General features: G+C 56.5%; 1 protein-coding gene across 3 annotated transcripts in view; it reads left to right on the forward strand.

Annotated features, from left to right (window-relative positions):
• Positions 1–26843, forward strand: part of PTPRU (protein tyrosine phosphatase receptor type U) — a 270209-nt gene that overhangs the window by 185454 nt on the left and 57912 nt on the right. For all 3 annotated transcript variants that reach the window (XM_006112017.5, XM_006112018.5, XM_089773413.1), the window contains 2 exons: positions 2602–2740; positions 25226–25383. In XM_006112017.5, coding sequence (XP_006112079.2) covers positions 2602–2740; positions 25226–25383 — 297 coding nt within the window. The remainder of the gene's footprint in view (positions 1–2601; positions 2741–25225; positions 25384–26843) is intronic.

Raw genomic sequence — 26843 nt, forward strand, 5'->3', positions numbered from 1 at the left:
GTGCCACAGACCTGTGTTGGCACATGGTGAGCAGCAGGCTCTACTACCGTTCCCAGGCTCTCGTACCATTCCCAAGGAGACTCGATTTCAGGCTGTGTAGATCCGTTTCCGGGTGCAGCGTTATTCCCCTGCCTGCACTTTGGCTGGCTGCTCGTAGTGGTTTAGTAACAACCCTCCTCACCCTTATTGCCGTGCTTGTGCGGGCAGGCGCCACAGGAAAGCAGCCAAAATGCAGCCATGCCAGTCTGAAGCAAACCCCCGTTACGTGCACAGCAGGCGAAGCGCCCGGTGGGTTCAGCCGGAAGAGGTGCCTGGAGGCGAGCGCTGCCCGGGGAGCTGTCTGAGCGGGCGCGGCCGTCTGGAGTTTACTGCGGTGCCCTGGGCTCCACGTTCACGTCCCTCGCACGGCTTACAGACGCTGTTGGCGCAAGCGTGGGCGGGCGCCCTGCGCTGGGAGCTGCGCTGGCCACGGCTTTGTGGCCCTGAGCTTCAGCACCTCACGCCACGCCAGCAGGCCCCATGGGCGTGTAACTGGCTCTGCCCAGGATCCTGCAGGGCCAGTCTGTGGCCTGCTGACTTTGTCAGCGTCCTTTGAAACCACGCCAGCAAGTGGGGAGGGGCTAGAGCGAGGGGCAGAAGCACGGCATCGTGGGGCCCTGCCAGCGAGCGACGTGTCGGGGAGCTCACACCCCCAGGCCCCAGGAGAGGCAGTGACGGAAGCTGCCAATACCCTACAATGGGGTGCAGGGGGTGGGGCTCCATGCCAGGGATGCGGGGGATGGGAAGGTGGCAAATGCTGCAGCAAAATCCTCTGCAAACATTTGGTTCAATTGGTGGGACGTCTGAGCCCTCAACCCATCGCTCCATCTGACTCAGTCACCTTAGCAGCTCAGCCCATTCGTACAGCCCGGCCCCCCAGTCCTGTCCATCCCGCCTGGTCCCTCAGCCCGGCCCCCCAGTCCTGTCCATCCCGCCCGGCCCCCCAGTCCTGTCCATCCCGCCTGGTCCCTCAGCCCGGCCCCCCAGTCCTGTCCATCCCGCCTGGTCCCTCAGCCCGGCCCCCCAGTCCTGTCCATCCCACCTGGCCCCTCAGCCCGGCCCCCCAGTCCTGTCCATCCTGCCTGGCCCCTCAGCCCGGGTCCTGTCCATCCCGCCTGGCCCCTCAGCCCGGCCCCCCAGTCCTGTCCATCCCACCCGGCCCCTCAGCCCAGCCCCCCAGTCCTGTCCATCCCGCCCGGCCCCCCAGTCCTGTCCATCCCGCCTGGCCCCTCAGCCTGGCCCACCAGTCCTGTCCGTTCCTCCTGGGGCCCCTCTGTCCAGCCCCTCAATCCTGTCCATCCTGCCCAGCCCCTCAGCCCAGCCCCCCAGCCAATCAGCTCATCTGCCCAACCCAGACAGCAAATCCATCTGCGTTGTTCATCCGGCCAGCTCCCCTGCCCAGCGAGTGCCGAATTACCGGCCTGTCCCCTCCGTCTGCTCACACAGCCAGGCACCCAGCATTTCATGGCTCTGTTTTAGGCAGTGCTACAGTACCCCTGGGATTTCAGTGCCAGAGCCTCTGCCATGTGGGTTTGCTTCCCAGTACTGTCCAAGTGAAGGAGCTTTCCAGCCAGACACCCCCAGAGCAAGCTCCAGAGATGGGCACGCGAGCACTAGCAGAACTCAGCTCTTGAAGCTGCACGCCAGGGACCTTTCACCAAAGGTGCACCCCGCCTGGGACCAGGAACAGTCCCAATCCCCAGCGGCCCACACTGCCCAAGGGGCAAAGCTGCGCAGCTCTGGCTCTGGGCTCGGTCTGCTGGGGAGAGAGAACGTTTGGCAAACCCGCCCGCCAGCTGCACGTTGGCGTCAGAGGGGACGGGGATGGGCCGGCTGGCGAGCGAGGCGATGAGGAGGAGCAGGAATCAGCTGTTGGATCGTTTGTCGGGGTTACGGCTTTGGCTGTGTGGAGCACAGCAGGAAACAGCCTTGTTTATTGTGGGTGTGGGTGGCTCGCTGGCTAGCCCTCCAAGCAGGCCTGTTACGCTGGGGGGCATCGCGCACCCGCTGCGCCGTGTCATGGGGCAGCCTCGCGCGGGACAGAGGCCAAAGTCCTTCTGCTTCCCTAGTGGGTACAATGGGCGCTCAGTCCGCCCCAGCTCCAAAGCCATGGGGGTGTGTGTGTGTGTGTGTGTGTGTAGCTAAGTGTTGTTACCTGTGCAAATGGGAGGGCGCTTTTGTGTGTGCACGTTATATGGATGTGAAGGGGCTTTTGTATGTCTGTGTGCACACGTCTGTACAAAATATGCATGGAGGGAGTTTTGGCATGTGTGTGAGGTTGTGTTGTGTGTGTGTGAGGGCAGGGGGCTGTGTGTGTGGGAGGGGCATGTTGCGTACCTCTGCACATGCTGTCTGTGCACTGGACTGTGTTGTGTATGCGTGTGCACCTGTGTGGTGGAATGAAGGTGGGAGCTCGCTCTGCCGGGGGATTGAATTTCACTTGCTGGTTTGTTTGTCCGTGCAGCTTCCCCAGAGATGGGGGTGAGGGTGGGCCCTGCCAAACCGGCTCTAGAAAGGGGGCTGGAGCTGATTGCTGACTGGCTCCTCTGCTTCCCCCCCCAGCTGCCTGCAAAGAGAGCAAGCGTCCCCTGGAGGTGTCGCAGCACTCGGAGGAGATGGGCCTGATCCTGGGCATTTGTGCCGGGGGGCTGGTTGTCTTGATTATCCTCCTTGGAGCGATCATTGTCGTCATTCGGAAGGGGTAAGGATTCTGTCTGTCTCCTCGGCCCCAGGCTGGCAGCTCCCTGGCTCCAGGGCCCTCCAAACCTCCCAGCACGGCTCTGCTGCGGGGGGTTACCACTTAGCCAAGCCACAGCCTATGGCTGCACGGGCTTTCTCTGCTACTCCCCTTCTGCTCCTCAGTCCTGAGCCGCAGCCCCTTCCTCTTGCAGGCCTGTCCTGTGGCAGCCAGCTGGGGCACCTCTGTTCTGGCCTCTTGCTCCAGCGCCCCACCCCCAGCTCTACCCATTCACTTGCTCCTGGCCTGCAGCCCCCTGCTACGCAGTCTGGATCTTCCCTGAGCAAATTGGGCCCACGAGAGCTGGGATTCAAGGGCGCAGAGCCTGCTTCAGTTCTGTCTGTCTGCTCCCCAGGGAACCAGCCTGTGCTCTGCAGGCAAATGCCCTCTCCCCTGAGCCACTCCAGGACCCACCCCTCCCCCCACCTTCAGGGTGTCCCTTATCCTGCCTTCCCCAAGCGGTGGGCTCTGCTCCCAGCGCCAAATCCCTGCTTCCCTGGGAGGCTGGGTAGGGCTTCAGGAGCAGCAGAGGCCTATGGGAACGGGCTGGGTGGGCCCGTGGCAGGTAGCTGGCGACGGTAGCAGAGGCTAATGGAGTTCCGGCAGCCTCAGGGCTGATTCCCGATGGCCCCCCTGCATGCTACAGAAACCACATGAGCCCGTGAGGCTGAGGAGCGAGAGTGCCCTGCGCGTGCTGTGCGGACCCCGGCACACTGCCCAGAGCAGCCCCACGCCCCTGGGCTGGCACATGCAGGGAGCTGGCAGCTCCTCTTCGCTGCAGTCCCTTCCTCGCTGCCCTTTGGCTGCTCCTTAGGGCTCCGGGATGAGCTCCAGAACCCGCGACAGCGACAGCCCAGCGCACCGGGCGCCTGCCCCCCAATGCCCTGGATGAGCTTCTCTCCAGCTCTTCCACGGCAGTGCTGACCTTCTGGGTCCTGTCCTCACCCTCGGCCCCGGCCGGCTGCCTGCACCAGGCCTGCCACTGGCAGCTCCTTTGCCGAGGCAGGGTCCCCCCGCGGCCAGAGGAGCCCCGCCGGTCCTGGCAGAGCACTAAGAAATGCAGACAGCGATTGCCACTGACCTATGCCCAGCAAGGCACGCCGAGCTGCTGCCCGCAGGAAAGCTCTCAGAGAGCGACCCGAGCTGTGACCGCCATGGCAGCTCCATGCCCTTGCAGCCAAGCTGGCCGAGAGCTGCACCGCAGGGGGCTCTTCCATCTTGTGTCTGTGCCGCCAGCTCATGTCTGCCCCTCCAGAGGCACTGCAGGCCTTTCGCTGCAGATGGGTACCAAGGTGGGGAGTTCTCCTCGCTGCATGGCCGCAGCTCCTTGCTGTACACTGTCCTGCTCCGGCTTGTGCCTTTGCTGTAGGCCAAAGGCACCCAGAAGCTGGCTGGTAGGAGAAGAGGGTCCCTGGGCAGAAAACTGGTGGGAAAACAGGCTCCCTGAGCTGGGAGTGGCGTTGACGTCTGTCACAGTCAGGTGGCCCCAGGAAAGGCCCTGAGGCGAAGGCTTTGTCTGCATGGGGGTCTGCACTCTTCCCGCTCCTGGGGAACCTCTTTAGCGCAGGGGGCCAACCCTGCTGTTAGCCCCACTAAGCCAAAGCCTGCTTGGAAGCAGCAAAAGCTGCCCAGATGGTTTTGCCTCACTAACACTGGGGCTACGTCAACACTGGCATGATTTTCCGAAAATGCTTTTAACAGAAAAGTTTTCCGTTAAAAGCATTTTCGGAAAAGCGCGTCTAGATTGGCAGGACGCTTTTCCGGAAAAGCACTTTTTGCGGAAAAGCGTCTGTGGCCAACCTAGATGCGGTTTTCCGCAAAAAAGCCCCGATCGCCATTTTCGCGATCGGGGCTTTTTTGCAGAAAACAATACTATGCTGTCTACACTGGGCCTTTTGCTCAAAAGTCTTTTGGAAAAAGACTTTTGCCCGAACGGTAGCAGCATAGTATTTCCGAAAAAGCACTGATGATTTTACAGGAGATCGTGAGTGCTTTTCCGGAAATTCAAGTGGCCAGTGTAGACAGCTGGCAAGTTTTTCCGCAAAATCAAATGATTTTGCAGAAAAACTTGCCAGTCTAGTCACAGCCTTGGGGTTGTGTCTAGACTGCATCCCTTTTCCGTAAAAGGGATGCAAATTAGACACATCACAATTGCAAATGAAGCAGGGATTTAAATCCCCCTGCTTCATTTGCATAAACATGGCTGCCGCTTTTTTCCGGCTCGGCGCTTTGCTGGAAAAAAGCGCCAGTCTAGACGCGGATCTTTCGGAAAATAAAGCCTTTTCCAAAAGATCCCTTATTCCTTATTTTAAGAGGAGGTCCCAAGTTTGTATCAGGGATATCACCTGATTTTGTACTGCGCTCAGCTCTGTGGTCTCCGGTGTGTTCTGTGTGAGCAAGTCCTGGAGGGAGCTTAGTTCTCTGGCAGCCTTTCCCAGCCCCAAACCACCATCCCCGGGGGAAAAGCCAGCGGAGGCGGAGGGGCCTGTATTTTTGGGTCAGGTCTCCCACTTGGCGATTTATCTGTTCCATAAAGAGATAAAAGTCCAGAGGCAGCACTGCGGAGGCGTGCTAGGAGATTCCTAGAGCAGCTTGACTTGAAAGAGAGCGTGGACCTGTGGGGTCACGTCTAGCATGTTCCCCCAAGGCCTTAGCTAGATCAGTGTAGTTCCCAGCCGCAAGAGTTCCTGACCTTTGCTTAGTGAGACAAGAAATCAGCTGGGTGAATAAAAGGCCTGCGCTTTATCCTCCAGTGCGTCGCCCAGTGCTGGGGTTTCCACGTGGCCTTGGGAGGGTGTTTTCACTCTGCTCTGGCTGCCGCTTGCCAAGGAGCAGCTGCTGCTCCCTGCAGGGCCTTTCGGCGGGTGGAATCTCGATTCACTCCAAGCAAGAGCCGGACTGTGGCGGGGTCAGTAGGTACAGTCCCTGCACAAAGGGCCCTCAAGCCCATGGGAGGGAAGGGGAGGGGAGGCGTTTGCTCACTTTCCAGGCCTCGGGAAGTGCCGGGCTGATGTGCTTGTCCTGCTCTCTGTAAATAATTATATGGAAGGGGAAGGGGCCTCAGCACGTGTGGACAGTCAGTCCCCATTGGGGTCCTTTAGCCTTGCTCTGCTGTAAGGCCAAAGCAAAGAGCCAATTCAGAGCCAAGTTGCTCCTTGGAGCCAGGAACGAAGCCACGAAGAGCTCCCCAGAGCCGGGGGCTTCCCAGCACCCAGCGCCAGGGTCCACCTGCAGCCCAAATGCTCAGCAGAAGACAGGCACCCCGAGGCCAAGTGCCCTGCAGCTGGAGCTTGTGTGGAGGTGAACGGAGATGCGGTGACAGCACTGGGGCCTTTGGTCACCTCCCCGGGGGCATCAGTTCACTGCCAGGGCTCATGCGTCCCTAATGCAGACGGGGAAACCAGGCTCTTGTGCTCTGGACTCGGCAGCCGGCAGGCGGGGGAAAGGGGGCAGTTGCCTCTGGGCCCAGTGATTCAAAGGGGTCGGGGTGCCCAGCCGTCACCACTGTTATTGTGGCAGTGGCCAGAGCCCCAGGCCCTAAAATAGCTGCTGGAGCACCATGCTGCACTCTCTGAGAGCGGGGTGGGGAGGGGAGTCACAGCCTGGCCCCACCCCTCCCGAGAGCCAGCCCCCCCATACTTTGCCCCGGAGCTCACGGAGGCTGTTGGCTCCCCTGGCAGCAGGGGCAGGGGGCCCTCAGGGAGAGCCCGTGCGGGGGCACTAGCCCAACCACCGTATCTTCTGCAGAGCAATTGGAGCTGGCTGGTGACCCCTCAGAACACAGGGTGGGGCAGGGCATAATCTTCATTCAGAGTCGCCTGCGGCCTGACGTCTTGGCCAAGATCCGCAGTGGTAGGGAAGAGCCAGGCGATTACCGGAGAACACGGACGCGCCGAGCGGGGATGGTCGCTAGAGTTAGTGGCTCGGGAGCCAGAGGACAAGACCGTGGAGTCGGCTGCATGCCATTCTCAACTCTGAGGCCTCAGTGCTGTTTTCGGTGCCTAAATGGAGCCTCACGCCCTGTGAATGGGGAAGTGTGACATGTAGATGACCCCAAGCTAGCTTTGATCTAGCAAGCACCGACAATGACAGCAGCAAAGTCTCCGCAGCAGGGGCTAAGTGCTCGAGTACATCCCGGGGTTCTGGGCGGGCTTGTATAGGCCATGCTGCCACGGCCCACGCCTGCTAGGATTGGGATTAGCTGGATCAGAATACGCTCGGGTGTGTCTACATGTGCTGCAGCCACCGCTCTGAAAGCAGTGGAGGCAGGACTTGTATCACAAGGAATCCAAACAATCCGAGACGGAGGAACCTGCTGAGTCCTTTGCAGTGACTGGTTCTTCTGGGTTTTGTCCAGGCTTCTGTGAACCTCACGACGATGCTTCCAGCCCTTCCCTTCCGTGTCTAGCCCGCCCTCGGGCTGAGCTCACCAATGGTCTCTTGACGGTCTCCCTCAATTACCCTTTGCTCGATTTCCTCTCATTACTGCTGGGTTTACCCTCTGCCCATTTCCACTCATTCCTTGGGCTTGTGCCCTTCAGGGGCCCATTATTAAGTGATCTCCTAGTGCCTACTTAGTCAACCTAATTCCCCTTCTCACTCTAGTCTGCCAGGCTGTTTCTTGGGCCCTTCCCGGAACTGCCTTCACATTGCCAACATTTTTCTGGGGGGGAGGAGGTGTCTAAAAACAGCCAGAGCATTCCAGGTGCAGTAGCAGCAGAGCTGAATAAAGAACAATCAGCTACAGGCACGCACGGCTCTCTCCCTCTCTCTCCCTCACGCTCTCGCTCGCTCTCTCCGTATCAATCTAAGAAAAGAGGCACAGGAAGAGACAATCCTGTGGAAAGTTCCATTCTGATGCCTACTCAATTTGTTTCTCAGATTATCACTCAATGATGCAGAGATTTAATCACTCCTCAGAGGCTGCTGGCTTGGGGTTTTTTAAAGCAGAAATTGGTTTTGAATTTTGCAAATCAGTCCATGAAATCTCACTCTCTGTCTCTTGTTCTTCATGGTGTGACCAAGTGACTGCACCGAGCCTGGGGGATGTCTACGGCACATTCCCAAGGCAGGACTGCAGGTCCCGGAGCCATGCCCGAGCTAGCTTCAATCTACCTAGCTCTGGTCCTGCTTGCATGAAGCCACGGCAGCCTTGTGAGTAGTAATCCAGGGTTCGAGACAGGCTTGCACAGCCTGTGCTGACTCCTATGCTGATGTGGCTTGGCTGCTCTGGGACCCAAGCTAGCTAGATTAACCTCGGCTGGCGTGTCTACACGAGTTGTCATCATGCCATGTGCCTGCACTGTAGGCACCCTGTGAGACTTGGTGAGAGAGCTGAACTCCTGTGCAGGGGACTTGTGGGATGAGCCCTAACAGCCAGGCGCCCACTTGGGCTGATACATGGTGCTCTAGAGAAGTAACTGCAGCAGGCACCCTTCTTTCCTGATTGAATTCTCCTTCCTACCCCTGGCCAAGATATGCCCCTGGAGCGGGACACGTGGTTTCCAAAACACTAGTGGAGCGACATGCAGCATGTCAGGCAAACCCCACAGACCACACAGACCAAATCCCTGAACAGCCTTTAGCGCTGGATAGGAACAGCCTCTCCTCATCATCATTCAGTTAGTGCAGCTAGTGCAGTGTTATAAGCAGAGAGAAACCCAAAGCAGAGCTCAGGGTGGGAGGGAGATGGACATGCAGGGAAGACGCAAGACTGGGTGGCCAGAGATTTGGCTTCTGTCCCCAGACCATGGCCTTGGGGCAGGTCACAGAGCCTCAGTTCCCACACCTGTAGGATAGGAATAAGGAAGTTGATCTGCCTGTCTGGGAAGGATACGGAGAAGAATCTGCTAAAGTCTGGAAGCACCTAACAGAGCCTCCAACTAAACAGAATCCAAAGTTCCTGGGGGCTTGGGTAGGTGCTGAATTTTATGTGGCCTGGACTCAGCTCTATTATGGGGCAGGCTGGACCCTCAGACCTGAATCCCCAAATGCATCCGACTCTTGGGAAGAGCCAGGATCACAGACATCACCGCTGCTGTTCTCTGGCCTTGTGCAAGCGCCTCTCCATCCCACAGCTTTTTGCTTGCAAAGGGCATTAGTTCTGCTCCTGGGTCAGAGCTGCCCACAACCCACAACTGGGTTGTGAACTAATTCCCCTCTCCCTGGGCCAGCAGAGGTGACTTGTCCCCATTCAGGGCAGCATGTGTGGGCTCTGGGAGAGCTGTATTTGGCCTGTTTTGGGAGGGATCTAAGGCATGATTCTATCCTGAGTCTAGATGCTTAGGTGCCTGCCTGCTTCCCCCCAATCCCTGCAGTGTCTGAGCACCACGAGGCATTAGCTCCCCAGCAGAGATCTGTTAGGAGCTCTGGAGAAGGCTGAGCATATGTTCCCTAGACAGTGAAGGGGGCAAGTGACTGGTTGGCAGGGTTCCTGGGGAACTGCTGATTTGAAAGCTGCTGAGAGGCTGGAATGGCACTTACTGTGAGAATAGTTATGTTAGGGCTCCTCAAGCCTTAGACAGGCCTCTCTGTTGTTTGAAATCAAAATAAACCAACCCATTCCCCCCATTTATCAGATAGGGAAACTGAGGCATGGGGTGGCAAAGCCCCTTGCTTTGGTCACATGAGGAACTTGTTACAGAGCCAAGGGCTGAGTCCAGTTCAGCTCTGCATGGCCAAACAGCTGAGCCCTCGCCAGAAACTCAGCCATGTGGGTGCCCGTCGCTGCTTTGGCTCCAGTGCGATGATCAGACTTTATAATGAAGCCAGCGTGTTACTGTTCCTTCAGCGGTGCCCACGGCTGGGGCGCCGGGGTAGTGCTGGGAGCAGCCTGGTCCCTTCAGAGTAGGCTCAGTTGGCTAGACTGGGATGGGCCTCCGAGCTCTTGCTCGGCCATTGTGTTTTGAACGGCTGGGCCGGGCCTTCCTTAATGTCCTGCACTTTGGCAGAGGCAGGCGCGGTCGTTTCCCGGCAGCAGGGTGCGGAGGAGCCTAGCAGGGTGACCAGGCCCCAGCAGTCGGGCTAAGTCACTCGTGTAGGGCACGTCTGCCCTGCAGCACTATTCCGAAATAGGCCACGTCTGCACAGCCAGCAGCTTTTCAAAGTCGTGTCAAAATGCTCTCAAGCTGGAGGACCTGTTGCTCCGACTCCGGGAACCCTCCTTGTACAAGGAGTAAGGGAGGAGGGAAGAAGAGTTCCCTGTTGGGAAATAGGTGCTCTGTCGACGCCCCCTGTTTCCAAATGAGCTACTCAATTGATGTAAGTAATTTCGAGTTAAGCCCTGCCATGTAGACTCTCTGGGTATGTCTACACTACCACCCTAGTTCGCACTAGGGTGGTTAATGTAGTTATACGGAGTTGCAAATGAAGCCCGGGATTTGAATTTTCCGGGCTTCATTTGCATGATCCCGGCAGGCGCCATTTTTAAATGCCGGCTAGTCCGGACTCCGTGCCGCGTGGCTACACGCGGCACGAACTAGCTAGTTCGGACTAGGCTTCCTAATCTGAACTAGCTGTACACCTCGGCCTGCATTGGCTCCAGCAACCCAGCCCCTGGCAGGATCGAGCCAGACCATTTGGAAAGCCATGTTGCCCATGGGTCCAGAGATACCACTGCAGCAACCAGCTGCCCTGCCCCACAGAACCAGCCGATCCTTGGCCAGGCCTTCCCTTCTTTCTGTCTCCCTCCTTTCCCCGTCCAGCTGCAAGCGCCAGAGGAAGATGCAGGCTGGAGATACAAAGGGGACACGTCCTGTCTGCGATCTGGCACCGCTGCACCCTGTTCGGTATTCAAAGGGCCCTCGCAGCCTGTCTCATGGATATTCTCTCCCTGCTGCTGTATCCAGCCAGGGCTCAGTGTTCTCACTGGTATCGCTCCAAGAACTGGACCTCTTCCTGCCTGGCTAGGTCTTCTGCGCCCCCGCCTCCCTCCGCCTCAACTCCAGTGGGTTTTTCCTCCTGGCTCACCGCTCCCATCTCCAGCTTCCATCTCTGTTTACGAGCAGATAAGACGAGGGAGGAAAGATAATAAAAGGGAAACTCTCCTGTGAGCCCCGGCCTGGCACTGCAGCTGCGCTTGACAGCAGGTTTGTTTCCTCAGCTGCCTGCGAGCTAGGCCAGGGCAGAGCGTCAGCGACAGGCTCACAAAGGAGGGGGAAGCAAGGGGAGCAATGAGGTTCCCTGTTAGCTCGCGCCCTCCTCTCAGCCATGGTCAGTGTCCTCAGTGCTCACACACTGTCCGGGCTTAGTGGGAACGCTCTCTGCTCCTCCCTGGGTCAGAGCATTCAGCCAGGCCTGGCCCTAGGGCAAGGCAAATACCTTCGGGGCCCTGCGCTGCTGAGTATTCACCATCCACCAGCCGGGCCTGGGGCCCCGCTCCCAGAGTCCTGCCTTGGGCCCTGCAAACCCTTTGGCCAGGCCAGCATTCAGCTCTCTGAGCCAGGGACTCGGTGCCCAAAGAATCGCAATGCAGTAATGCAAGGGTGGAGCCACGCCCTGGGCCACCAGTGCAAATAAGGGGTTAAGGCCATCGCGCATGACGAGAATAATTAACATTCGGACCTAGTTGAAAAGCCAGCCTGCAAATGTCTGGAGGGGCCTTCGCCCTCCTGCTTCAAGCCGTAAACCAGCCTTGACTATCGGGTCAGGCAGAACCTTCTCCACAGGCCGGTTATTGTGTCATTGCTCACTAGGGAGAAGGCTTCTTGTGCCTTGTTCTGAAGCAGCTAGTCCTGGCCCTCTTCAAGGTGTGATGCTGGAGTCCCTGGTCTGGTCCTTCTGGTGATTCCTGTCGAGCAGGAAGTGAGCACCTGGGCCATGATTTCGGGTGTCCCTGCCGTGGCCCTGTTCATCCGCAGTACTGTGGGTGTTGTAGTGGAGACTCAGAAATTGTGGCTTGTGAATTTCCATGCTGGAGGCTTTCAAGGCATCTGATGAGTTTTACATTTAGTAGATTTTTTTTGGGCGGGGGGGGAGAGAGTTGCTATTAATGCCAAAACTTACTGAAAAACAAAACAGAAACAACCCCCAAAGATTTTTTAGCTTGCTCTCAACTAGACAATGAGCTTGTCACAAAGGGCAACGGCAGTCCTTAGCTCTTGCAGAGCACTCTTCATCTGTAGGGCTCAAGTGCTCTATGAAGGAGGACAGCCAGGGATGGGGAAACTGAGGCACGGGGCAATGATGGGCAGAGCTGAGGCTGGAATCCCAGCTGGGCCACACTGTTTCAAACCAGCTTCTGACCTCCCTCATGAGGCGTGGGGTGACTTCACACTTTAGCCCGCCTGTCTCAGCAGTGGCATGGGCATGGTCTGTCCCGTGCTGCAGTCACAGGATCCTGTCTCACTGTCCCCACTTATGCAGCATGTCGCTGAGGCCTGCCGTTGGATCTGAACCCATTAATTGGGACCTAGCTCTGGGAAGGTAGAGCAGGGAACAGGCACATTCAGTGGCTGCTGATGCTGAACTTGTTACCTTCACCATGACTGTGCTCCATGGAGCTGGGGGGACACTTACTAGACAGGAGAAAAACAGCAAAACTCTTCAAAAATAAAATGTGATGCATTTTGGGCCCAGCAAGGGAGAGTGATCAGTAGAGCAGAAACTCTCACAGGGCCCCTCTACACAGCAGGGCAAGAATCAAATTAAGCTACACAACTTCAGCTACGTCAGTTGTGTAGCTGAAGTCGAAATAGCTTAATTCAGCTTTTGGCGCTGTCTACACAGCAGAAAGTCGAAGGAGGAGAAAGTCCTTCCACTTCCCTTACACCTTGTGAATTGAAGGTTACAGGGGCCGGGGTAAGAAGTCCTCCAGCTCGACATTATCATATATATAGTAGCCCAGTGTCTGAGAGTCTGTAATGCCGAAATGCTGGCTGTTCCCTCTGGGGGGCGCTGTTGACTGAAATGCTGGCTGTTCCCTCTGGGGGGCGCTGTTGCCTGAAATGCTGGCTGTTCCCTCGGGGGGGCGCAGTTGCTGAAATGCTGGCTGTTCCCTCTGGGGGGCGCTGTTGCCTGAAATGCTGGCTGTTTCCTCTGGGGGGCGCAGTTGCTGAAATGCTGGCTGTTCCCTCTGGGGGGCGCTGTTGCCTGAAATGCTGGCTGTTCCCTCGGGGGGGGGGGCGTGGTTGCCTGAAATGCTGGCTGTTCCCTCTGGGGGGGCGCGGTTGCCTGAAATGCTGGCTGTTCCCTCTGGGGGGGGGGGGCACGGTTGCCTGAAATGCTGGCTGTTCCCTCTGGGGGGCGCTGTTGCTGAAATGCTGGCTGTTTCCTCTGGGGGGCGCTGTTGCTGAAATGCTGGCTGTTCCCTCTGGGGGGCGCTGTTGCCTGAAATGCTGGCTGTTCCCTCTGGGGGGGGGGCGCGGTTGCCTGAAATGCTGGCTGTTCCCTCGGGGGGGGGGCGTGGTTGCCTGAAATGCTGGCTGTTCCCTCTGGGGGGGGGGGGGCGCGGTTGCCTGAAATGCTGGCTGTTCCCTCTGGGGGGGGGGGCGCGGTTGCCTGAAATGCTGGCTGTTCCCTCTGGGGGGCGCTGTTGCTGAAATGCTGGCTGTTCCCTCTGGGGGGGGGGTGCGGTTGCCTGAAATGCTGGCCGTTCCCTCAGGGGGGCGCTGTTGCCTGAAATGCTGGCTGTTCCCTCCGCGGGGTGCGGTTGCTGAAATGCTGGCTGTTCCCTCCGCGGGGCGCGGTTGCTGAAATGCTGGCTGTTCCCTCTGGGGGGCGCGGTTGCCTGAAATGCTGGCTGTTCCCTCTGGGGGGCGCGGTTGCTGAAATGCTGGCTGTTCCCTCTGGGGGGCGCGGTTGCTGAAATGCTGGCTGTTTCCTCTGGGGGGCGCGGTTGCTGAAATGCTGGCTGTTCCCTCTGGGGGGCGCGGTTGCTGAAATGCTGGCTGTTCCCTCTGGGGGGGGCGCGGTTGCTGAAATGCTGGCTGTTCCCTCTGGGGGGCGCTGTTGCTGAAATGCTGGCTGTTCCCTCTGGGGGGCGCGGTTGCTGAAATGCTGGCTGTTCCCTCTGGGGGGCGCGGTTGCTGAAATGCTGGCTGTTCCCTCTGGGGGGGGCGGTTGCTGAAATGCTGGCTGTTTCCTCTGGGGGGCGCGGTTGCTGAAATGCTGGCTGTTCCCTCTCGGGGGGGCACGGTTGCTGAAATGCTGGCTGTTCCCTCTGGGGGGGGCGCGGTTGCTGAAATGCTGGCTGTTCCCTCTGGGGGGGGCGGTTGCTGAAATGCTGGCTGTTTCCTCTGGGGGGCGCGGTTGCTGAAATGCTGGCTGTTTCCTCTGGGGGGCGCGGTTGCTGAAATGCTGGCTGTTCCCTCTGGGGGGCGCGGTTGCTGAAATGCTGGCTGTTCCCTCCGGGGGGGGGCGCTGTTGCTGAAACGCTGGCTGTTCTCTCTGGGGGGCGCGGTTGCTGAAATGCTGGCTGTTCCCTCTGGGGGGCGCGGTTGCTGAAATGCTGGCTGTTCCCTCTGGGGGGCGCGGTTGCTGAAATGCTGGCTGTTCCCTCTGGGGGGTGCTGTGGCTGAAATGCTGGCTGTTCCCTCTGGGGGGTGCTGTGGCTGAAATGCTGGCTGTTTCCTCTGGGGGGCGCGATTGCTGAAATGCTGGCTGTTCCTTCTGGGGGGGGCGCGGTTGCTGAAATGCTGGCTGTTCCCTCTGGGGGGGGCGCGGTTGCTGAAATGCTGGCCGTTCCCTCTGGGGGGCGCGGTTGCTGAAATGCTGGCTGTTCCCTCTGGGGGGGCGGTTGCTGAAATGCTGGCTGTTCTCTCTGGGGGGGCGGTTGCTGAAATGCTGGCTGTTCCCTCTGGGGGGCGCGGTTGCTGAAATGCTGGCTGTTCCCTCTGGGGGGCGCGGTTGCTGAAATGCTGGCTGTTCCCTCTGGGGGGCGCGGTTGCTGAAATGCTGGCTGTTCCCTCTGGGGGGGCGGTTGCTGAAATGCTGGCTGTTCCCTCTGGGGGGCGCGGTTGCTGAAATGCTGGCTGTTCCCTCCGCGGGGCGCGGTTGCTGAAATGCTGGCTGTTCCCTCTGGGGGGCGCGGTTGCTGAAATGCTGGCTGTTCCCTCTGGGGGGCGCGGTTGCTGAAATGCTGGCTGTTCCCTCCGCGGGGCGCGGTTGCTGAAATGCTGGCTGTTCCCTCCGCGGGGCGCGGTTGCTGAAATGCTGGCTGTTCCCTCTGGGGGGGCGGTTGCTGAAATGCTGGCTGTTCCCTCCGCGGGGCGCGGTTGCTGAAATGCTGGCTGTTCCCTCTGGGGGGCGCTGTTGCCTGAAATGCTGGCTGTTCCCTCTGGGGGGGCGGTTGCCTGAAATGCTGGCTGTTCCCTCTGGGGGGGCGGTTGCTGAAATGCTGGCTGTTCCCTCTGGGGGCGCGTTTGCTGAAATGGTGGCTGTTCCCTCTGGGGGGCCCGTGCTGCTTGGGGAGTGCGGGTCCCAAACGGCTGCTTGCTCCGCTTGCTCCCCCGCGGTGGCCCGGCTGAGCGGCGCAGAAGTCAGCCAAGCGCCACGGCGGGAGGTGAGGGAGGTGGGGTGGTGACGTGCGGCGTGACAGTGGCTCCAGGCCCCGCCCCTTGGCTGTGAACATCACCACCTCGCCCCCCTTCACCTCCCGCCGTGGCGCTCGGCTGACTTCTGCGCCGCTCAACCAGGGTGCCACGTGGGAGCAAGTGGCGCAAGCGACCGTTCGGGCTCCACGCTCCCCATGCAGCACAGGAGTGAGGAGCCCAAGCGACCGGTTGGGCTCTGCGGTCCCCCAAGTGGGAGGCAGGAGGGGGGAGGAGAAGAGAAAGACAGAGACAGAGAGAGAGGCAGGTGGCGGAGGAGAGCTGAGAGAGAGGGGGGGGAGGCAGGAGGAGGAGAGAGAGAAGAGGAGAGAGAGAGGGGGGGGGGAGGCAGTAGGAGGAGGAGGAGAGAGAGAGGAGGAGAGAGAGAGAGGGGGGGGAGGCAGTAGGAGGAGGAGAAGAGAGAGAGAGGGGGGGGAGGCAGTAGGAGGAGGAGGAGAGAGAGAGATGTAGCGAGAGACCGGAGGCTCAGGAGAGAAGACCGACATGGAGGAGAGACCTGAAAATGACGGGCTAATTGGCTAGTTTTGAAATAACGGCTTGCTGTGTGGATGTGCACTGTGTTATTTCGAAATAACGCTGCTGTGTAGACGTACCCTTAAGGAAGGCCTATGGAGAACCAAGGACAGTAAATCAGAGTGAAGCCCCCTGGACAGGCCATGGGTTAATGCTGACAGGAGACAGCCCAGCAAAGGATGTCCTTATGGTGTCCAACCTTGTGCCCAACCAAGGAGAGGAGGGAGGGATAATACTGCGCACAAACTGAGAACTCTCCTTGTGAATGACCATCAATGGGGGAAATGTGCCCTTGCCAGAAGGAGGTGGAGGCAAACTGTCTGTTCAGCCGAGGATCTCCATGGCGTCTGAACCAGGGAGTCAGTGAAGGAAGTTTCTAGGAGGCAGGCCCAGCCTCCAGGGCTTGGACCAAACCACACAGGCTGACAAGGCCAGCGATTCTCTGTAGAGCTGAAGACTTCTCAGAAAGCAGAATGTCTCCCTTGGTGGATTTTACCAGCACTTCCGCTCCACCTGAATCGGTGCTGAGAGGAGCATCTGCCCCCAGGGTGCTGGGCTTGAAACATTCAGGACTCAAAACTGACCTGGCAACTCTGACAGTCTTTGCTGTTCCCAGGGGTGCATGCCCTGGACTTCGTGCTGCAAAGCCTGCAGTAGGGAACTGGTTAGGACGTGCCAAGTGTGCAGGGACTCTACCATTCCTCGCGATTCCACGCAGCAGCTCTGGACACTGTAACTTCAGGACGAGGGCTGTAGTGAGGGACTGGCTGAAAGGGGAGGGCCAGGAGATACACACATTGCATTGTCTCCCTGGAAGGATGCTGCAGCCTGCTGACCAGCAAGTCAGCATCACCTGCATCCTAGTGCAAGCAAGCCCGGGATTCCGGAGGGATGACGTGTCCCTGGTTGAGAGGTGCGCTCAGCCAAAGAGCTGAGCCTTGGAAATAGATGCCAGCTGCATGGATTTGACTGTGGCATTTGCTGGGTGAATTACTCAGGAAGCCAAGTGGGGTGAGGCTGTCTCCAGAGGAAGAGGCAGGGGCTTTCCAGGACACCTACCGCTGGGAGCGTTCTGTGGGCAGCTACTGCTCCCCCAGTGTTTGTTGGGCTGCAGTTCTCTAAATGGCTGGCTCCCTTTTACTGAAGGAGGCCGGAGGCACAGCTAGCTGGAGGGATCATTAGAAAGCAGACCTGTCATGCTGGAGAATAAAGGGGACCAATTAGACTCCTTCTCCTCCCAGGATCCCGAAATAGCAATATAAGGCAAGTATGTTAAAAGCCAGCAAGAAAAGACCCTGGGCCAAAACCTCAGCTGGTGTAAATCCACAGAGCTCTATTGACTTAAAAGAAGCTTTGCTGATTCAAACCAGCTGAGAGTCCAGACAGCTCTTAAGAGCCAGCTCTGTTACACTGGCATAACCTTGGAGTAACCTCACTGACTTCCATGGGGGTTGCTCTGGATTTAGGCAGTGTAATGGAGGTCAGAGTGAGGCCCTTGGGAACAGGTGCAGGAAGTTGTGAGCAGAATTTTAAACTCCCTCTGACCCTTGCCAGCTATCTCCTTCCCAAGCAAGTCTCAGAGAAGCGGAGCAGGGCAGAGCATTGCTCCATTGCCCTGGGGCCTGTATGTTTTTATCAGGGGGAACTAGAGAATTGGAGAGTTTCAACATCCAAAAATCACCCTGCTGAGGAAGAGATGGATCCGAGCCACAGGCTGAAATTCAAAGCTGTTTAGATGCTAAAGCTGGTCGGAAAAATGCCTGCAGAATGCTGTGCCTCGGGGAAATGATGATTCCACAGGAATATTCTGAATCCGTTTTCAGCAGGCTGGCTAGCTCCCCAGCTCCCTGGCTGGCTTGTCAGCTTGCTGGCTGGCTGGCAGGCAGGTGGGTTGCCTGGTTCCCCAGGCTGCTGAACCCAGCTCCCCGCTTCTCTGGTCATCCTGAGAGTTGTCAGAAAAATTCTGTTCTGATTCTCCCCATTTGAGAAACATCCCCACCCCCAAGATTCTGTTCTGCAGGGAATGTTTGTAATTCAGGCTTCTCCTTTAGTTTCCGAAGGAAATCCGTTTCCAAGTTACATTTGTTCAGTTCCTGTACAGCTCTCACCAGAGGGAGTTAGGCTGGTCGGCCGTAGCGGTGATCTCCAGAGGATTTTAGGACACAAACATCATTGCTACAAGGGAAAAATGGGGTCCCATGCACCCCTTTTATACCACGTCATTGGGGTTTGTTGGGCTCTGGGCACTGAGCTCTTTTCCAGGCCTAGGATTTCTCTAACATTTTATCTCTGTTCCATCACCAATGATCAGCATTTGATTGTAATCGAACGTGGTTTTAATTGCCTCCTATTGTCCTTTATGTTAATATTTGCCATTTATTTGGGCTCCTTAGCAGTGGGTGATACTCAGTTGTGTTGGAGTTTGACTGTGACAAGTGTCACTGACCTGGGCTGCCTTTCTAAGAGCAGGACTTGGCCAAAAATACTTTGACCATTTGCTGCTCTAACCGGTCTGTAGAAAATATGATGGTGATTGAGTGTGGCAGGAAAGGCCATTTGTGGGGCACTTTAATCATCCCCGGGAATGGCAGAGTTCCCTGGGAACAGGACTTGACAGTACTAATTCCTGGCTGTGTCTAGACTACGGAGTTTTTTCGAAAAAACTTCCCCTGCGTCTAGACTGCTGCTGCATTCTTTTGAAAGTAAATCGAAAGAATGCGGCAGTTTTTTTGACCACGGAAAACCTCGTTTTACGAGGAATAACGCCTTTTTTGGAAAGTGCTCTTTCGAAATAAGGCGCTATGTAATGCAAACGGTGCTTTTTCGAAAGAAAGCATCCAGATTGCCTGGGTGCTCTCTTTCAAAAAGCAGCTTCCTTTTTCAAAAGTACTGGTTGTAGTCTAGACGCTCTTTTTCGAAAGAGGCTTGCTGTCTGGATGTAGCCTCTAAGACCAACAGCGCACACAACCTCTGCGGTGTTTTCTTGGACCTCCCCAGGGAGTTCCATATTGGCCAGAAAGAGAGTCCTGTTGCTGCACTCCTAGTGGAGGCAAAAGAGGGAGCAGGAGATGGAGACTAGGCATCATGGCTAGAGAGAAGCATTTGTACAAGGTTACATAAGCAGGCTTAGGCTGTGTGTGCCCTGACCGGGGTGTGTGTCTGCTCTGCTTTGTACACCAGAGCGCTGTGTGTCCTGCACCCCACTCCTGGAGAACAATAGGTGTGGAGACACTTACATTGTGTTGTGGGAGATGGAAGGAAAAGGAAAATGCAGTGTGACAGGTCCTTTTGAGATGGGACTGGGGAGAAGTGGCTGCCCCATGGGCAAGTGCATTTCCAAAAGAACCACTCCCCTACCCTGTTGTAAGCCAGTTCCCAGGAGAAAGAGAAGAGCATGTCCATGGCCCTTTGCACATGCCTGCTTTCACTGCGCAGGGTAGGGTGTGTAGGGGGGACTCACTTTGCATTATTGTCTTCAATAGACTGATTTATTCTAAGCTGCTTCTTGCATATCCTCAAGCCAGCTGTGAGCATGCAGATGTGCTGCCTTTCACTTCCAGCAACTCACTTTCTTTCTGTGCCCCTCCCTCTCATGCCTCCCCGGCCTCAGCACCCATCCCTTGCATGGTGAATGGAGCAGTCTTTGGCCTCTTGTCCTCAGATTCCAAATAAGCCTCCCCCTTCATTACTCTGGAGAAAAGCTGCTTATGCAATTTCTGCTGTTCTCTTTGTTTGCACGCTTGCCAGGAGGAACTACTATTCCTATTCCTATTACCCGTAAGTAATTGTCATTCTCTCTCGCTCCCTCTGCCGCTCTCTGCTCCGGCAAGTTTCTTTCTATGTCAAGTAAATTTTAAGTGCCTCTTTGGCTTGTTAAAATGCTTCTGAAGTATTCACAGGCTTCCAGATGGCACAGAAAACATACAGGGTCCCCATTCCAAGAGAGCTCAGCATTGCGGGAACACGGGACCCATCAACCCCAGGTCCGGCTCTGATGAGCTGTCTATGTGGCACATGGCTCACGGTGGTGTGTCGCGTACGTGCCACCCAGCTCCTCTAGCGTGGCTAGACATGGCCTTCTGGATGGGGAAACGTGGCTTTGGCGAGTAGAATAACACCACGCCTGAAGGGTACGGCGTCTCCATGGCTCTGCTCAGCCTGGCCACTCTCTGTTTAGCAGCGTAGAGTCCTGCAGTCCTGCCTCCCAAGGAAATGCTGCCGGGTGAGGCAGCAGTGAAAGTCTCTGCCACTTCCCCTCTGCCAAAGCTTTCCCCCTCTGCCAGGGCCCTGCACTGCCACGGTAGTTACACAGGCAGTGTGAGCGTAGCTGGGCTCTTTCAGTGACTGGCACCCCCCTCCCAGCACAAGGTTTCAGATCCCTGCTAAACTTTGCAACACTTTAGGTCCTGGAGTCTGCTCCTGCCTGTGGGCGCTGAGCACGCGAAAACAGCCCACCCATGTCCTAGTGAGAACTATGGGGCGCTGAGCACACACGGAAGTCTGACCGCTTACCGGAGAGCAAGGCTCTTTGGAAACACTGGTGTCCACTATGGGTGCTGAACTCTTGTGAAAATCCTACTTTAGCTCTGAGTCCAATGCAGTTTGCCCAGACGTAAAGGGGATGCTCATGTGTTCTGCTGTAGCCGTGGCTTTATCTGCCCTGTAGCTGCAACTCAAAAGCATGTTCCATTGTAACTGCTTCATGGGGAGGGAGAGGTGATCATATTACACGGGAATTACTGGGGGGGGGGTGTTACATCCAGGGCCAGACCGAGCCATTCTGGCACCCTGGGCAACCAGTTTAATTGTACCCTGGGTTGGGGGAGGGCACATGCGCGGCCCTGCCCCTGCGCCGGTGTGTGGGGGAGGGCGTGTGGAGCTGGCGGCGGCAGGATGCATGTACCCGGCCCAGCCCAGCTACCGCCACTGGCGCACAGCCCGGTGCCACCCGGGGCGGGCCAAGCCTGTCCATGCAGGGCCCCATGGCCGCAAAGGGAAGGGCACTGCTGGCTGGTGCTTGCAGGGGTTAACGTGGCCCCCGCCCTGGGCGGTCACGGCAGGGTGGTTGCTGGGAGCTGCTGCAGCCTGCGATCCGGGAGCCGGGCGTGTGGCGCCTGATGGCAGATATAAGGGGCACCTTAATCCGGCCCTGGTTACACTATAACCACTGCAAGGGAAGTCTCCTTTGCTGTAACTGCTCCAGTGCCAACGCCTCTGGTGTGTCCCTCCGAAGTTGGCTCTTGGGTCATTTCAAGTCTTACAATTCCATCGGGAGCCCAGTCTGTGCCTCAGTGAGATGCAGGGTCACAAGTGTCCCTTGTGTGCATCTCCCTCCCTGGAGGAAGTGTCTTGTCGGCGGAGCTCCCCCGCCAGCGGGTGAGGGGGGCGGAAAGGGGAAGCTGCAGCTGGCAGCATTGTCCTTCTCCAGCTGCCATTGCTGGGGATCCTTCCAGACTGATTCAGAGGCTAAGAAAACCTAAAACCCAGTTACAATATCAGCAAACAACCTCCCCCCTCCCAATGGCATGCCAGGCTCAGCTCCCACTTGCTAGAAAAGAAGGAGAGCCCAGACTGCAGCATATAAACATGGATCTGGATTTTGAATGATCAAAGATTTGGGGAGGTTCAGATCTGGAGTTTTGCTGCGGCTTCGTATGGAAATCAGCCTGGTAGAAGGTTTAGAGCTGGCATTAGGACCTCCTTCCCTCCTCCCTCCTCCCTCCCCCCACCCCCGGTTTGGTTTTTTAACTAATTCTTGGCTTTTCCAAACAAGAAATGTTAGCAAAAAGCGGTATCTTTTCACAAACAAGTTCTGTATTTTCAGCAAAACCCAAACCTTCCTCAGGTCCCCCCAGCCCCTTTTCACCAGTGAATGTCTGGATTCAATGTCTCCTTGGGCCCTGATCTTGCAAAATCTGGTGCACCTGCTTAATTTTACCGCTGGGAGTGCTCCCATGGAAATCCGTGGAGCTGCTCTTGCCAGTGACGTTCAGCCTCCATGAAAATGGTGGCAGATTAGGGCTTAAATTAGCCGTTTCATTTTCTTTTTTTTTGCCTTTTTCCTTTTCTGTTCGGTGACTTCCCTCATGCTGGAAAAATGACAGTGGCAAAAGAAAGATGAAAACGGCAGCGGGGGAGACTGTCCAACTATTACATCTCTCAGCAGGAAAAGGGGAGAATCACATTTTAATTTTTCTTCAAACCCCATTTCATAAAAACCGCAGCAAACCCAAGCACTTGCTCCTCCATTGTGAGTCCAGCAGTCTAGATGCAAGGAAGCCGCTTCCCCCAGTGCTGACACCGTTTCTCAGCTAGCTGGAGTTGAGCCCCACCTCTCGTTAGCATCCCAAGTCTCCGAAGGCAACTCCCACCCGATGTTTATTCTGTGTCGAGCTAGATTGTGCCCTGGGTCCTTAGCCACAGGGTCTGCAGGCTAGATTGTCCCAGCGTGGGACATGGGGATGCAAACGAGTGGGATGGGACAAAACTCCCCTTGTGGGGTAACTACAGAGAAATAGGGCGTGTTGCTTAACGCAGCACTGGCTGAGCCTGCCCTGAACCATTCAGAAGGCCGGTGTGCCCAGCCGGCCGTGCTTTCCAGGAAGAAGTTTCGCGACAGGCAATCCAGTGGGCTAATCAGGAAGGGCTGGGACCATCGTTCTAGCAGTGTAGCACTGAGAATGATGGGCAGGGATGTATCAGACGGGCTGGGAGCAGCCTTCATGCAATACTGATGTTGTGCTTCCTTCCAGCCTTTATGGGCACCCAGAAGCGGGGAGAGGGCAGCTTTCCCCAGCAGCTCCTTGTGCTCCAGAGAGGGTGCTAATGGGCCGGCAGAGGGCAGTGGGAGGCACAGGGAGAGTCAGCAGCAGGAGGAAGGATGGGCAGGGAGGTGTGTTCAGAGGGAGTTGAGTTGCACTGGGAAGATACTTGCAATGCCTCCGTGTTGCTCAGAGACGACTGCTGGCGTGTGCTGCCCTTCCTCTGGGCATCGCCGGACACCACAAATGCAGTCGCCTTGTAAAAACTAGGCCTTTGCCAGTACTGGGGGGAGGCTGAGCCTGGCCCCTTGGGATGTCAGGGTCCCCTCCACTGAGTTCTACCTCTCCCACAGAGGGAGACTTGTTGGTGAGGATGGGAGGTCATTAGCCCTCTGTGGTACCCAGGACAGGGAGGGCGTTGTGGCCTGGAGGCAGCTGTTTGCCAGCCGGTTGTGGTTGGGTGAGCAGAATAAAGCCCCATGACACAGGATACATCAGTCTTCCTCTGATCATTTGTAACTGCTGGCCAAGGAGACATTGGGTGGGTCAAAGGGCTGATGCAGAGGGTGGTGGAAACTAGCCATGGAGAATTGTAATGAAGAAAGGGAACATGCAGGCAGTGGGAGACCCATTGCCCAAGGGAAGAGATGAAAACCTTATTTCCTGGGATGTTCCTGGCACAGGCCCAAGCCCTGAGAAACGTATCATACAGCATAATCTTGCCCAGACTGTCTGAGTTCTGAGGCCCGGTTCCTTTTCTCACTCCAGTGATTCTTTGATGTTTATGGCATAATAAGGTGCCACAGGACTCCTCGTCGCTTTTGATGTTTAGGGTTTGTATTGCCATATAGAGCCTAGGAGCCCTGACCATGGGCTGGGACCCCGTTGCGCTAGGCGCTGTACAAACACAGAACAAAAAGGCTGCTCCAAAGAGCTTGCAAGAATCAGACAAGAGCTAACGGTTGGCAACAGACCAATGGGCTTCATGTGACAATACTGGTCAGCATGCTAGGGCGTTGCTCCCGTAGTCTGCCATGGGGGAAGGGAAGGGGAGGGGAGAGAGCTACTGTGGACATCGCCAGCAATTCAGGTCCAAGATTTCAAAAGTGCCCACTCATTTTAGGAGCCTCAGGTTTTGGCCACCCAGTTGGCAGCACGCCAGGCCTGATTTGCAGGGCTAAGCTGGAGACCACGGTGGGGAGACACATGCTTGAGCATCTGTGGAAATCAGCCCAGAGGTGGCACCAGCTGGGCCCCTGGCATGAAGGCAGCCAAAAGGAGTGACTGCTTTGGAATCTGTTGGAGGAGCTTTGGAGGATCTGCCTGACTGTGGGAGGACGTTCCCCGTATGTTCACTGCTGGCACTTTGCATGCACGTGGCCCATACCCAGGTGCATTGTCAGTTCTGCTGCCACCTGCCAGAGCACTCCCATGAGTAACAGCCATGGGATCTCAGCTCCGGAAGCAGGCACAGCGGCACAGAGACAAGGAATGTGGTCATACTGGCCATGTCCAGACTCAGGGGTTTTTTCGGGAAAAGTAGCCTTTTCCCGAAAAAACTTCCCCTGCGTCCAGACTCAAGCCGCGTTCTTTCGAAATTATTTCGAAAGAACGCGGCTTTTCTTTCGATGGCAGTAAACCTCATTTCACGAGGAAGAACGCCTTTTTTCGAAAGTTTCTCTTTCGAAAGAAGGCGTTCTTCAATGTAAAGAGGCCGTCTTCGAAAGAGAGCATCCAGACTCGCTGGGTGCTCTCTTTCGAAAAAGCGGATTTTTCTTTCGAAAGATCCGCCTGCAGTCTAGATGCGATCTTTTGAAAGAGGCTCTTTCGAAAGATGCTTTCGAAAGAGCCTCTTTCGAAAGAAGCCTGCAGTCTAGACATAGCCACTGTGTGGGGATATCCAGTCCCAATCTACTCTCCTGGAGAGCGGCATGCAAGAGGCATTCTCATTAGTTCCATGCCAGGGGGCATCAGGGCGAGGTAGGCGAGGGCAGCTGTGCTTTGTGGCCATTTATCGATAGGCAATGTGCCAAGATTTAAAAGTTAGGCTCAAGTGTTCTGAGCAGGCAGCCGTCAGAGGGCTGACTTCAGAACTGCAGAGCTGGGCTGCAGTTTGCACTTAGGCTCCTAAGTCATTTAGGCGCTTCTGACAATATCACCCTGCATTAGGTGCTGCTGGGTGCTCAGACATGGCTCTTCAAAGGGATGTAGGCTCCTTGCCTTTCACAGTGGAATTCAGGAGCCCACCTGCCTTTGAGGGTCTGAGCCTCTGGGCTTCCAGAGGAATGAGCAGGTCGGTGCGTGGCTGATCCAAAGCCCTCGCCTCTGCAAACCGTTGTGTGAGAATCTTCCTTTTGTTTGTGAATGAGCCCCGGTGAGCCGTACCTGGCGAGGCAAACAGGCCCGGGTTTGCACTAGTGTGCACTTGTGGGCACCTTGTAGAACCCTGAGAGCTCCGCAAGCCGTCAGCCAGCTGGACATCTAGGGGCTTCAAATGGGCCCGCTGAGAAATCCGTGGCTGCCTCTGAAAATGAGGCTCCCGGCTTTTAATCCGAGCCTGTGTCTGGAAATAACAGTGTGGCTGAACATGACGTGTGTTGCCTTTCCCCTCTGTCTCCCTTCTACAGGAAACCCGTCAACATGACCAAAGCTACTATTAACTACCGCCATGAGAAGACCCACATGATGAGCGCCATCGACCGGAGCTTCACAGATCAGAGCACCTTGCAGGAGGACGAGAGGCTGGGCCTGTCCTTCATGGATGCGCACAACTACAGCAACAGGGGTGAGCACTAGGCAAGAAGCTGACCATGATGCAAGCCTGGTATAATAGGCTGGGCTGAACAGAAGGGTAGGGTCAGCACTTGCCTGTCCCACCTTCCCCACCCAGAGGTGCCATTGGTATGGGGCGAGTTGTGTAGGAGAACAAAGTGAATTAGGTTTCTGTTTAAACCAGTGACCTGGTGCGATAAATGTGTCATCAATCCAGGCTGCAGGACCATGATCTTAATAGGACATCAGCTGCCAGGCTAATCCTCCCTTGCACCATCCATAACTCTCCCAGGGTGCGTCTACACTGCACCCGGAGCGCGAGAGAAGCTGAGCAATTTGAGCTACGCAAACTGCATAGCTTATTTGAATCAATTTCTACACAGCGTATTTTGAAATGTGGCGCTGTCTACATAGCACTTATTTCGAAATAACCCACTATTCCCAAACTTCCCTTCCTCCTCGTGAATGAAGCTCGCAGGGACATCGGAATAGCGAGCCTGTTACAGTTCAAAATAACGGGCGTGCTCAAAAGACATGGACTAGCTATTTCGGGGTACCTCGAACTAGCGCTGCAGTGTGGATGTAGCTCTGGTGGTGGCTGCAAATCACGGTCCCACTCTCACCTGCGTGTGCAGGGATTCTCCGGTGAATTTAGCTTTTCGTCATTTGGTATGGTAGCCCCAAGAGGCCAGAACTGAGATCTGGACGAGGCGCTGAGCACGCGCAGTGGGACAGCCCCGGCTTTGAGGCACTTACAGTCCAAATAGGCAAATGAAGAGTGGGAGAGGAAGCGTTGGATGGCAGAGCAGGAAAAGAATCCAGGCCATCAGGGTGTGTCTAAACTACACCCCTCTGCCGACAGAGGCTTGTAGATTAGGCACATCGCTATTGTAAATGAAGCAGGGATTTAAATAGCCCGCGCTTCATTTGAATAGAAATGGCCGTCGCTTTTTGCCAACGCAGCACTTTGTTGACAAGGAAAGCCGTTTCCGACTGACCCCTTATGTCTCGTGCAATGAAGTTTACAGAATTGGTCGGAAAAGGCTTTCCTCGTCGACCGATCCCCATTTAGACGGCCGCAAAGTGCCACATCGGCAAAAAGCGACGGCCATTTCTATTCAAATGAAGCACAAGATATTTAAATCCCTGCTTCATTTGCAATAGCGATGTGCCTAATCTACATCCCTCTGTCGGCAGAGGGGTACAGTTTAGACACACCCTCAGAGCTCTGGCCCCGTGCCCTAGATCCTGGGCAAGGCTGCCTCTCAGCTTCTTCCATGTAGTCAGAACGGGAGCCAGATTTCCCCTACCTGACCTCTTTGCCAAAGCCACCAGTTCCAAGGAGTCAGCATGGGCTGCCATTGCTGTAAGGCCATTTCCATCCAGCCGCACTGCACAGGTCGTACAGCCGGCACCAGCGACTGCCAGTGCGGACAGATCAACCAGACTGCAGGATGCACCTGGAATCCTGAT

This window comes from Pelodiscus sinensis, chromosome 26 (genome assembly GCF_052426305.1).
Source record: "Pelodiscus sinensis isolate ZL-2025 chromosome 26, ASM5242630v1, whole genome shotgun sequence".
Lineage (NCBI taxonomy): Eukaryota > Metazoa > Chordata > Testudines > Trionychidae > Pelodiscus > Pelodiscus sinensis.